This window comes from Hypoxylon trugodes, assembly GCF_022578975.1.
Source record: "Hypoxylon trugodes strain CBS 135444 unplaced genomic scaffold F4822scaffold_1, whole genome shotgun sequence".
In the NCBI taxonomy this organism is placed as follows: domain Eukaryota; kingdom Fungi; phylum Ascomycota; class Sordariomycetes; order Xylariales; family Hypoxylaceae; genus Hypoxylon; species Hypoxylon trugodes.
This window is the reverse complement of record NW_026250016.1, coordinates 705913-717753: the sequence shown is the minus strand read 5'-3', so window position 1 is coordinate 717753 and position 11841 is coordinate 705913. Positions and strand designations below refer to the sequence as shown.

At 46.9% G+C, this 11841-nt stretch overlaps 4 protein-coding genes across 4 annotated transcripts; 1 reads left to right on the top strand and 3 right to left on the bottom strand.

Annotated features, from left to right (window-relative positions):
* Positions 1 to 96: 96 nt before the first annotated feature.
* F4822DRAFT_423751 (uncharacterized protein) lies at positions 97 to 350 on the bottom strand (the record flags this gene model as incomplete). Its single annotated transcript, XM_051460026.1, has 2 exons — positions 97 to 137; positions 206 to 350. The coding sequence occupies 2 exons, from the start codon at positions 348 to 350 to the stop codon at positions 97 to 99; spliced, it is 186 nt and encodes a 61-aa protein (XP_051319057.1).
* Positions 351 to 1423: 1073 nt separating this feature from the next.
* Positions 1424 to 3876, top strand: F4822DRAFT_6564 (uncharacterized protein). The gene is made up of 6 exons (XM_051463824.1): positions 1424 to 1452; positions 1749 to 2242; positions 2311 to 2402; positions 2555 to 2764; positions 2817 to 3003; positions 3066 to 3876. The coding sequence occupies exons 2-6, from the start codon at positions 2108 to 2110 to the stop codon at positions 3540 to 3542; spliced, it is 1101 nt and encodes a 366-aa protein (XP_051319056.1). The 5' UTR covers positions 1424 to 1452; positions 1749 to 2107; the 3' UTR covers positions 3543 to 3876.
* A 420-nt stretch (positions 3877 to 4296) lies between these two features.
* On the bottom strand, positions 4297 to 7294 carry F4822DRAFT_6542 (uncharacterized protein). Its single transcript, XM_051463818.1, has 4 exons — positions 6982 to 7294; positions 6582 to 6909; positions 5910 to 6523; positions 4297 to 5860 (listed from the first exon to the last, which is right to left on the bottom strand). The coding sequence occupies exons 1-4, from the start codon at positions 7090 to 7092 to the stop codon at positions 4394 to 4396; spliced, it is 2520 nt and encodes an 839-aa protein (XP_051319055.1). The 5' UTR covers positions 7093 to 7294; the 3' UTR covers positions 4297 to 4393.
* A 2010-nt stretch (positions 7295 to 9304) lies between these two features.
* Positions 9305 to 11660, bottom strand: F4822DRAFT_384166 (putative isomerase YbhE). The gene is made up of 2 exons (XM_051456502.1): positions 11567 to 11660; positions 9305 to 11503 (listed from the first exon to the last, which is right to left on the bottom strand). Exon 2 carries the CDS (start codon positions 11161 to 11163, stop codon positions 9973 to 9975), a length of 1191 nt encoding a protein of 396 aa, XP_051319054.1. The 5' UTR covers positions 11164 to 11503; positions 11567 to 11660; the 3' UTR covers positions 9305 to 9972.
* Between the last annotated feature and the right edge of the window lie 181 nt (positions 11661 to 11841).

The following is an 11841-nucleotide window of genomic DNA, read 5'->3' as shown; positions in this document are numbered from 1 at the left end:
GACGTGGATGGCGTTTTTGCTTTAACTCTCAGCCATCTTTTCACGTCTTTTCTTCCCTTTGTCCTTTCAATCTAAAAAGCTGATAATCTTATCCATCTATTCCTGTTCCGCGTCGCCGCAGAGATCTTCATCGCGAGCTAAAATAGTACATCAATGCTATGATGAATTGGGGGCCAATTTCCTGCGTTATTCCCTGCCCTCGTACCCACAAAGGCCACTAGTACGGCGGCATATGTCGCGGTAGAAGAATTCGTTTTGACATTCGAAGCATTGAGCTTAAAGAGTGCGAAGAGCTGAACGAATGCTGAAACGGTGATTAAGCTCTTTAGGGCTAATGGCCGAATATCCATGACGATCACAGTTGCTATATGGGATAAATCGCCTGTAATTACTACGATGAGACGTACGGACCGATCGTCAAATTTATATAGTTTCCGCTGGCGCCGTCACTCACGAACCACGCCAATTGACAAAATATTCCTACCATTGAAAAAATCGTTGAAAGAGGACCTTTCGCCCGATACTTCATCTCTCCAAAGGATGTCTTCTCTGAATCGGTCTTATATCCAAACATTTCAAGAAGTTGACAGCCGAGTTCCTTGAGGGACAGCCAATTTCTTACCGATATGCTTTCATAGGGTCAGACCCCGATAATAGATCATCTTCACAGAGACCATTTACCGCGGCATCTAAGCAAGCAGCGTTGGCGTGGAGACAGTGATGTCCATCTCCGAGCCTATTTAACATCAAGGACTTAATTTGGCCAATTTTTCGCAATAATATGTGGCTAGAAGTGGGAACTAACGCCGCCAGATCAATATTTTTACTCCCAAAACTTGGGACAACATGCCACAATGAACACCTGCGGAAACAGATGAAACTATCTTGACACCATTGACACCAAAGGCTTAAGTGGAAAAACTAGCATCCATCAAGGTGAGATGGCATTGACAGCTTTGGCCTTCTCTTGTCAGTCTACTGACGTTGAACCTAACCCGTCATCGTAAGAGCTGCGATACCTCCACTGATAGAAAAGGGGAATAGAAGATGCGGTCCGATTCCGCACGCTGAGCGGCATCTAGATCTACTGCAGGTACTAGTTTGAGGTGAAAAAGAACCGACCGTATTGAAATAAGCAGTGGCTTGTGGGAACTTCAAGTTTCTTAGAGGGGAGCTTGTAACCGTCCGTCCTCACAAGCTTTTCAGCACCAAGTTATGAAAAGTTCCATTATACCTCAGTTTTACTCGGCAAACGAAGAACATTCTATGTGAAGCAGAACTATGCTTGTAGTTATCCCACATAGCATAGTAGGCGTCGCTATTGCGGCGCCCCTATCATACATGAAGAGCCTCTGCTAAGTGTGGTCCTTCTAATGTATCACACATAAGAAGTAGGGTGCAGAAATAATGCAAGGGCTGAAAACCGAGGATAAAATTCGCAGGGCCAATATCGTACGTAAATTCGCCTCTAAGTTGACTTCCATTGGTCCTAGTTCCATGATTGCCGGAGTAGCACGCGAGTTGAACTCCACATAGTTCATACGCCTACCGGTCCCGCCCCGAGCATACCCCTAGCTGACCACGTTCTAATATTCCTCTTTCGTCTAGCGTCCCATGCTCCCGAAGATCTATGTTTTGCAGCAGAATGAACGGGTATGAACCATCGTAGGTGGCAATGGGAATCCATCTATGCATCTTAAGATCTCATAGTGCTAGTCTCGTAGTTGAGTAACATCTAACGATTCCAGATCCAAATCTTGTTAGGTCCAGAGGTCCAGAGCCGGTAGATAACCCCATTGGCACCTAGACTTTCCGAACTACCTACTGTAATTTCAGCTGGACTCGAATACGACTCACCCAAATATCCAGGTGCACAGATAGCAGACCCAACTCATCCACTCTTCCAGGGGTCACCAAAATTCCCCGGAATACTGCCTAGACAATAATAACACCCCTTCCCCAGTAATGTGAGAATTGATAGATATCGAAGATCTCCTCCATTCCTTTGCATCCGTTGGCCTGTTCTTGCTCCAGGTTACGGTGACAGATTTTACGTTACCGCCCCCATCGAGCAGATAAGACAAGCACCACACTCAACTTCGACACCATGGCGGGCGACGACAAAATCGATATTCAGGTCTCGTCCCTGGCGGCCGGCTTTTCCATTGGCTTTGGAATTTGGACAGTATGGGAGGCTTGGAAGCAGACCCGTCGAAATCGCAATCCCCTTCGCAGTCCATATGTAAGTCATGTCACGACCACTCGTTGCCGTCAAACCGAGAAAAATTGTGCTCACATAGACTGTGTTAGATTTACATGTTGTGGGGCGAAATCGTAGCGAATCTTGGTATCTGGATTCTCGCATACCTCTGGATCGATGGCGTCTTTGGAGCCAAGCCAACGTAAGTGATAAACACTTCGTCTACACCGATGCGACTGCTATCAAAACGAGGATGGCAATGAGGTCTCCAAACCCTCACCTTTGAACGGATGGCCTTTCTACATTTCAATGGCTTCTATTACCTTAGGTGTCTGCTAACAAATATTCAATCAGTGTACCTCTATTATTCTTCATCCTACTCTTCTGGGTGTTCCAAATTCAGTTCTTGATGCAAATTATTATCAACCGTATTGCCGTTATTTCCGAAAGTCCCATAACAGTTCGACGACTCAAATGGGGAACGGCCGCTATCATCACGGCGATTAACATTGCAGTCTTTTGCATCTTCATTCCAGCGCACTTAGATCCTCCCGTCAGCGAGACGTAAGTATTGGTTGGGACTTTTTACAGACGGAATCGCTAACATGATTTTCAGGTATGTCTTGATCAACAAGTACTGGGATAGGACTTCGAAATGTCTCATCTGCGTTGTCGACGCCGTCCTTAACTTATACTTCTCGCGAACCGTCAGGAAGCGACTGGTCGAGCAGCATGGCCTGACCAAATACAAACCGCTGGCTAGCTTCAACGACAGACTTATGGTCATCTCAATCCTCATGGATGTACGTAGCAAGCCAACGGTCCCTTTCTCGTTCACAGGCCCACTAACAAGCAACGAACACAGGTCATGCTCATCTGTTTGATGTCTCTTCCCAACCCAATCGTGTTCACTCAATTCCACCCTGTTGCCTACCTGGTCAAGCTCAATATTGAAATGTCTATGGCATCCTTAATTGTTCACGTCGCGCGCGATTCCGGTCTCGACGACGAAGAGTATAGTAGCAACCACATCTCCACAGCATACTCCAAGAACCACAGCCAAGCACACGCCGATGCCCGCAGCGCTCACCACAACGGTGACAACACCGTTCCGATGAAGACGTTCCACTCGACTACTATCGGCGCCGGTGGGTCGGAGGAGGACTTCGAAGTGCTTAAGGATCACGTCAACGGTATCCACCGAAGAGTCGACGTTCGAATAGAAAGCACGGCGAATTCGGAGACGGGATCGACGGCGTACAAGGGGACGTCATTCGAGAGGGTAGACGACGAGATATCGCTAACGAATAATGCGGGCCACCCAAGAGGCGAAGCTCGCTAGACCGGATGGGATATTGTGAGCGAGCTATTAATGTGTGATATACGCGAGACTTCGTTTCGAAACTCGCATAGCAAGCGAAAATGATGAAGATTAGATTGATACCACCTTATTTGCATCATGAGATCGGATACGTTCGACGAGAGGGCCGCGGGATCCGGTTCGATTATTATATGCCTCATATAGACCGATCATATCAGAACATAGCGTAGAGAATCATTTTGCATTTCACAATGTATTTATGATGATTGTAATGTCTAAAGATAAATAATATAGCATGTACGAACGTACCAATTACTTAACATTACTATTCAGATCAACACCGCTAAGAAACAATCTACAGCGAGCAAGTCGTTCTGAATTGGGGGCCGTATGCTTCGATAACGATAGGCGTAACGACAGCGACTTACAAGATGGCTCGTGCATAACCAACCACTCCCATTTTGCTTTTTTACAGTGGAAGTGGGAGAGTATCGTTGAGCTTGCCCATGCCATATCATCGACAATTTTGCCATATCAGCGGATTTTAAAAAGTTGAACATCTGTGTATTCATTCCCAATTATTATGTAGGTATGTTCCTAACTATTCAATACAGCGACAGCGACAAAGGAAATCGGATATACAAAAAAAAGCAGGACGACAGGTATCATCACCATTAAAAATCAGGTGCCAACCTAACGACTGTTTCAAGTGAAGCCATTCTCGATCCTGGGGTATCTCAGGGTATAACCATCATTGAATCTCATGACTTCCTTCTCTTTTTCCTCCCCCATAGCCTTTTTCTTGTTTTGTCTTATTGCTAGCGGCAAATGAGACGTATCCAAAAAATCACCTTTTGCACATGTTACGCCCTCTAGATCGTTACAGTGTTGGTGGCGGGTGCAATGGGTGCCGTGGTAGTGAATTTTCCGTTTACGGCCTTACCATTGGTATAATTGCCGTTGATATAATTGCCGTTGGTGTAGTTGCCATTGGTGTGGCTCCCGTTTGTAGTGTTGGTACTGACAGCATGAGGTTTGCGAGTAACTTGCGGAGCAGCGGGAATGTTAGTGCTCTTGGAGGCAGCACCAATAGAGAAGACAGGGCTCTCCCACTGTTCGCCCTTTCGAGCCAATTCCCTGTACTCGGTAGCCTTGGAGCTGATGCCACCAGGAAGATGGATGCTAGGGAAGATGCTATCTTCCTTTGTAACAGCCATATTGACCTTCTTGTCCGCCGCAACGTCTTCGGCCTTCTTCTTGCCCTGGAGGAATTGCTTCTGGGCGGCATTGACGTATCGGTTGTAAATGTTTGGTGTATTTTCAGGGTCAGCCTGGGCTTCATCAAGTGCACGGTCAGCCTCCTGCTTAATCTGGTACAGCAATTGGTCGAACTGGTTGAACTGATCCTTGAGCTGCTTCTCTGCAGTCTTCTGAATCACTGGGCGGAGAACCTTAAGCATGACGGGCTTGAAGAGACCGAACAAGATCTTGTGGTTGGACTTGACAAGCTTGATCTGCAGGTTCTTGACATCGACATCAACCTTGTCGATCTTGAAGAAGTGTTGGCTGTCCTTGTCATCCGCCGTGGATAGCTTCAAGCGGAAGCAGAACCCATCGCCGGCCATTCGGATATTAGCGACACCGGTGTCGGTTATAGAGGGGAAGCCCTGCTTGCGCTTGACATAGAAGCTAACGTCACGCAAATCCATCTGAACTCCCGTCACCTTGACGTCGATCGAGTTCTTGTTGGTGCTTGCGATCTTCTTACGGCCCCAGCGGAAGTAGTTGTCGCTGGCGACCTCAAGCACGTTTGGCATAAAATTGTCACTCTCTAGGACGAGGTTCTCCACCACGGCGTCGACCTCGGAGTCAGAGTACTCAATACGCGGGATAGGTATGTAGGCGACCCTCTCGAAAGCAGCCGGGATGATGATCTCCGTCAAGTCCTTGATGAGGTGAGGCTTGAAAGCTGCCTTGCCGTTCTCATCGTTGCCGAGGTCCAGGAAGAGCTTCTGCACGGCGTTGGCAAAAGCCTTGTTCTGCGGGTCCTGGTCGAATTGGTCGGCCAAAAACTTGACTTCGTCGACAATACGGTCAGTGTGGCTCCTGTACTTTTCACGGAGGAGGTAGTTGCCGTGATCGTATAGACGGTGCCACTCCTCGTTGGAAGCTTCGTCCATGATGTAACCCTGCTGCTGAAGGCACTTGCGAATGTACGAATCGACAGACTTGAACCAGTTCTTGAGTTCGGGGTCCCTATCCGCATCTTCATAGATAGTGTTGATAGAGGACCAGAGATCATCGCTGGAGGTTCCGTTGGCGAATCGCTCAATCAAAGTCTACTCAAGGTTAGCTTCAGCCTATTGTGACAAAGGGGATAATACACACCTTGAGATCGGCTTCGGCAGCGGCCAGGTGGGTTCGGGTCTCTTTAACCGTGTTGGTGCCGCCGGTAGCGAGAGATCTACCATGGGAGCCATATTGCTCGGCCAAATTGAGCAATGTAGTAACAGCCTGTTGGTAATCGGGGTGCTGCTGGCATTCAACCACCATCTTCTTCAAGCGCCAGATGGTCTGATCACGGCGCTCCTCTGGCATCTTTTTAGATAGATACTGTCTGGTACGGGCGCGGTACTCCTGGGCAGTTTGTTTTGTGGATTCTTTAGTCTCAGGATCGACATTGCCCTTCACCTGTTCTGCCGCTTTGCTCGTGGCACTCTGGGCAGCGTTGATACGGTCACCTGCTGAACCATCCGACTGACGAACAGCCTGGGCTCCGGAGGCCGCGACACCCTTAGCGTCCTGTGCTGGGTCGCTCTTGTAAACGCTACGCAACTGAGACTTTACATTATCCTTGGAGAAATCTGGAGTCTCGTGCCAAGTGTTGTCCTCGGCAGGGTGGTCGATTTGGGCGAGGTCTTCACCCGTAGGTCGCACCTTGCCCGCAGCATTGCTAGCAGCATCGCCAGCGATGTCGCGTAGGAGTATGGTGGCATCGTTTACTAGTAAAATGTAAGTTACTATGTCCTGGTCCTCTTAGATAGTTAGGAGTCAACTTACGAAGCTTACGGAACTGGCCATTGGTGATAATTAAAGTTCCTAAAGTCCGAAGCCCCTCAAGAGCTTGGTCGCCATGTTGTTTCGCAGTCGCCTTGTCGATGGGAGCATCCGGTGCGCTCACAGCGTTGGGGTCAAATTGTTGGGTCTGCCAGATGAAGTCTTGTAGTAGGTTTCCTTCATTCTTGGATAATAATAGCTTCTTCGCCTGGGTCACGACCTCTTTAAAATCTGCTACTAGCTCTCGGCCCTCGGATGAGAGTTTCTTGGAAGGGTTCGCTAGTGCTCTCGATTCGAGGAAGCTGTTTAGGGCGACATCGATTTGCTCATTCTATTTGCCCTAGTTAGTCTCGAGTCGCATCACCACTAACCGTACAACCTTAAGAGAATGGATATTACTTACAGATGGCACTTTGCCGATCTGGAATGCATTGATAATGCCGTAAATCTGAAGCTTGCGATTCACGTCGGCCTCCTTCTGTTTAATGTCGGTCGGTCTGTTAACGCTCGCCATAGTTGTGCCAAATCCAATCGGTGTATCTCGATATTAATATGCTTTTTTGGTGTTGTTATATCGTAGGTATTTGACTGGTGGCGCAATGTATAGAGGAGAGCGAGGTTGGGGTATCACAAGAGATGGGTATATTAGGTTAATTGGGTATAAGTCTTATTAGATCGTGAGTCTACGATGTAGAGTCTTATTCTTAGGTTAAAAGTTAAGGAAGAAAAGAGTTCAGACAGACATTCTGGGGGGTCTGGGGGAGGACAAAGGTGTTTATTATACTGTTTACGTAGTTGAGATGTAGCTATGATCTAATGAATCTAACTTGAATGAAAGAATGATGTCGATTTGGGGGAATGAGTGAATGCAGTTGGCCGGAAGTTTACTACAAGCCGTTACTGGGAAATTTCATGGTAGTCATGAATGAAAGGGGTACTTGATTAACTCACCGTTCATTGCTGCTAGTTGTAAGTATCTTTCCAGATATACATGATACATGTATTTCCTAATGCGGTAACTATCTATCTGCGCGTCGTACCTACTCGAGTTTCTGTCTGCTCTTAGTTGGTTAAGCGGTAATGACGTGAAGCTTGGAGCTGGCAATCTAGTACGTCATAGCTGTCGGCCAAGGGCACCGATTCCCTCTTTCATACCTTGCATTAGCTAATAACTGTGGAACATTATTTTATTTATGGTCCAAGCTTCTTAAATAACGTGGAAATCAAATTTAGAAAAGCTGAAGTTCCTACTATTTAGCAAGTTGACTAACTTCTTAGTTTCTTCCTCATTCTACAATGATCGATAGAAGATAATCTAAGGCTTCGTCATCCTCGAACGAGCAAGAAAACAAATCAAGTCAAACAAGCATGGAAACCCAAGGATAACCAATTCTAACGATACTCGAGGTTATTCTCGTCCTGCCGTGCCCGCGAAACCGGACAGACAAGGGTTACGTATTCATACTCTTCTCAGTTGGTATCTCCATGCCAATCTGCGGGTCTCATGTACCACGGCACCATATCCGTGACAATCACAACGCGCTGTTTCACATGCGCGCAACAACCTCGTTAAAAGACGAGAAAGATTGCATTTCCGTTAGGAATGTGGATGACTTACACCAAGGTCCCCCTGTATTCCAGATCTAAGTCTGCGGGAATCTATAATCTACCTTACCCATGGTGTTGGGGTTAAGGCAAGGGACAAAAGCTTTCAAGCTCTGAAAAGCTATGACGCGATACCGAGATACTTTATTTACATTAACCACATGGAAATCTTCGAGTTCTTGATAAGACAATTACCATCTGCTGAGACACGAGTCGCCCTACCAGGCCTTGGGAGTGGAACATGTAGAAAAAACTAGTCACCTAGGTACGGATAGAGGAAAACTCCAATTTCCGCATCCCGCCGTCTATGACGTAAAGTTGTACACATAGAACAACCTGAACAACGCCGTCGAAGCACCATATTCGTTCTAATCTATGCATGTCTATGCCAGTAACCTCCTTAGTCATGTGGGACGAACTAAACAAGACATCAGTAGGCAACTATGAGACAATTCGAGGACGATAATCTATCAAGGCTCGTCTAAAAAGGGTAGCTACTGGTGGACCCGAATCTCGATTCAGGTCTAGGGGGAACCCCAGCTTTTTCTTGAAATACCCTACATACATACAACTTTGCAAGGTTTAAGAAATCCAATAAGTTGGTAGTTAAGAAAGAAAGAAAAAGCTTATACGGATATCATATGCCGAATTGGAAGAGTTCACCGGAGCATCGTCTCCACCGTTCGTCGTCTTGCTGTTGTGGTCGTCGATATCCTTGGTAAGGTAGGATGGCATTGCAGATTGCCTCACGACAAGCTTCTACAATCATGATGCAAAACTTCGCAATCCGACCCGATCGATCTGCGTTGGGGTATTTTCAATCTTATTTCATCGACTTCAACTGGTTGAATTTTCATGAATTCGATGGCAATTTCAAGCAAGTTTCAAATTTACACGTGGTAATGTGTAAGTTGCTCAAGAGATTAATTGCTTTTTGACATATAGGTACTTTTTAATTGAGGTATTTTGTTCGTTTAGGTCGAGTACATTCTAATACTATAGGCTTGAATAGGCTAAGCTCCAATCAGATTCAGCGTACGAGCTACCTAGGTACACATATAGGCGCATCAGCGTTGGGAAAAGTACTTAATACAATGAACTGATTTCACTGTCAGTTTATTGGGCGATAAACACTATTTGCCAGATCATATACCCTATCCGGCGACATCTGTAGTGCCGATATAGAGAGCATTCTCGAAACTTACTCAACACCATCGATGAATAGGCCAACTACTCGGGATTCTAGAAATATCTCGGGGCTTCACGATCAAAACCCGACTCATGATATCTAAAAATTAGTTCCTTTTAGCGAGACCAACTCGGGAAAAACGGCAGGCTATGAACAAAACCCAGAGGGAGGGTAGAAGCCAGACCCATCACCCTCCAAGCGGCGCAGCGAGCCAAGCACCATATTGCGGCACCGACACCAACACCAACAATATTAATCATGTTGGAACTAGACATCTTCCATGCAAGCTGTTATCTCCGGTATTTATTAATAGAGGAGGCTCAACCAGGGATATCTACCAGTGACCCACTCCCTCCCTTGACAGCGACGACTCCGAGAATCACATAGCAAAACCAGCAGAACATAGGGATAACGAAGACAACGAAATCGATTTTGTAATGCCCTCGAGGGCCAGGTAATAGAATATTAAGCTAACACAGTAAAAACCCCAACGCCATGATCAATGCGAGTGCTTTTTCTCTAAGCACGCTTTTCGTCTTTATCATCCCTCCGCATCTAACCGCCTAACCACTCCCTCACCTCAGCTTATCTTAGATTATCTCAAATCTCCAGCACAAACTGCGGTCCCATATACTCCGTCTCAGCCAACCGTGGCGCAACAAGCGTCTGATACGGCACCGTCGCAACCGGCGTAGGATTCAACGCGCCAGAATCCGCACACCTCTTCAGCGCAAGCAAACCCACATCACCGCCCTGATTCGCGACGAAAGCCAAGCTCTGCTTCTCATCTTTGCTCAAGCTAAACATACGTGGTCGCAAACCACCTGTCGATACGAATTCCGCGTAATCGAGACTCGCGCTGCTGTTGGAATTGGAGTTGAATACGAAATGCGCAATACTATCAGTCTCGTTCCCGCTGATTCGGTTCGATACGTATACGTCCTTTCCGTTCGCAGCGACGATTAATTCGCCCGCGGCCGCGGAGCTGGAGTTGGCGGGTGGGTCGGTGCCGTATGTGCTTTGGACTTGGAGTTGTTTGAAATCGATTGTGTCGCCTGGGTACGCGAGTTCGAAGAGGAATAGTTCGCTCGTTAATTCGGAGGCGAGGGCGTAGTATGTGGTTTTGCCGCTTGTGATGAACCCACCGTGGCGTGGGCCGGTACCTGTCGGCAACTTAACAGTGCCCACGATTTCCCATTTATCAGATTCGCCGTCGACAATGAGAATGCTGTCGCCGCCTAGATTAGGCACGACGAAGAAGCGTCCGGTAGGGTCGAGGAGCGCTTGGTGCGGGTGATGCGCGCCTTCTGCGGGGTTGGGTTCGCCGGGTATAACGATGGTTTTTAGAAGCTTGAGACTGCCGTCGGGCGCGGATACGTCCCATATATCGATGCGACCGCTACCATATGCTGCGCCGACTATTCGCGTCTTATCGGCATTGAATTCGAGGAATACGACGCCGGAGGAGCCACTGGCTGCAGATGAGAGCGTCAAGTCGGAAGCGTTCGCGGAGCCAAGCGTGAAGAGACTAGTGTCGTTCGCATTCTCGTTTACGGCGTATAGACGGTTTGGTGCGTTGTAGAGTAACCAACTCGGCGCGGTTCCGACGGCGGTGTGATTACCGGTTATGGAGAATTGAGATCCATCGAAGTCGGCGGTGAGGATCTGAAATGGAGCGCCGATAATGAGTTTGCGCGACTCGGTGGTGGAGTTATTTTGGCGGGCCATGAGGGATGATGGCAATGCGCAGGCCGAGCCAAAGGTAAGTAGTGTTGTGAGTTTTCGTAACATTGTGGATTCAACAGAAGAAATTAAACCAAAAAAGGTGTTTCCAAGTTTGCCAAAGTGGCGCTTGCTTGCTACTAATGCGAGGTAGGTACTACTTCAAACGAAGCAGCCACAATGGTTAAAGCGATAGTATTATTTCTTGTTGGGTATCATAAAACAAAATGACTTTCTGAAAGCCAGCTTCAAGTCAATGAAAGAATCAACAATAGGATTTAATAATGATTTTCCCAGGGGTCAAAAAATTCAGGAGTCTGGCGTCAGCACTACCTAAAGGATGTTGATAACGATATGATCAAGTCTCTTTGGAATGAGACAAAAAGAGTCAAAATAACAATGAATGTTTCTAGTTGGCTTATTATTAGATCTACATAGAAAGTAAGACATAGACGGGCTGGTTGTTACTTACATAGTAGTCTCAAAGAATGAATCAAATCACTTGGTAATAGCTTCAGAGATAGAACACCCGGAAAGCATGAGCGAAGGAAGAGAAACTACTAGGTTCTTATATAACTTCAGGATCGATGAAGGTTCTTCTCGGTCTTACTTATTCTCATTCAAGCAGGTCACCAACGAAATATGGCGTTTCGCTATCCCTTTTTCTTGGCTTGGCTACCGAATCTGCTAACCTACCTATTTTAATTCATCTTTCACCAGCCGTTCTGCATGTAGGCTATGTTACCT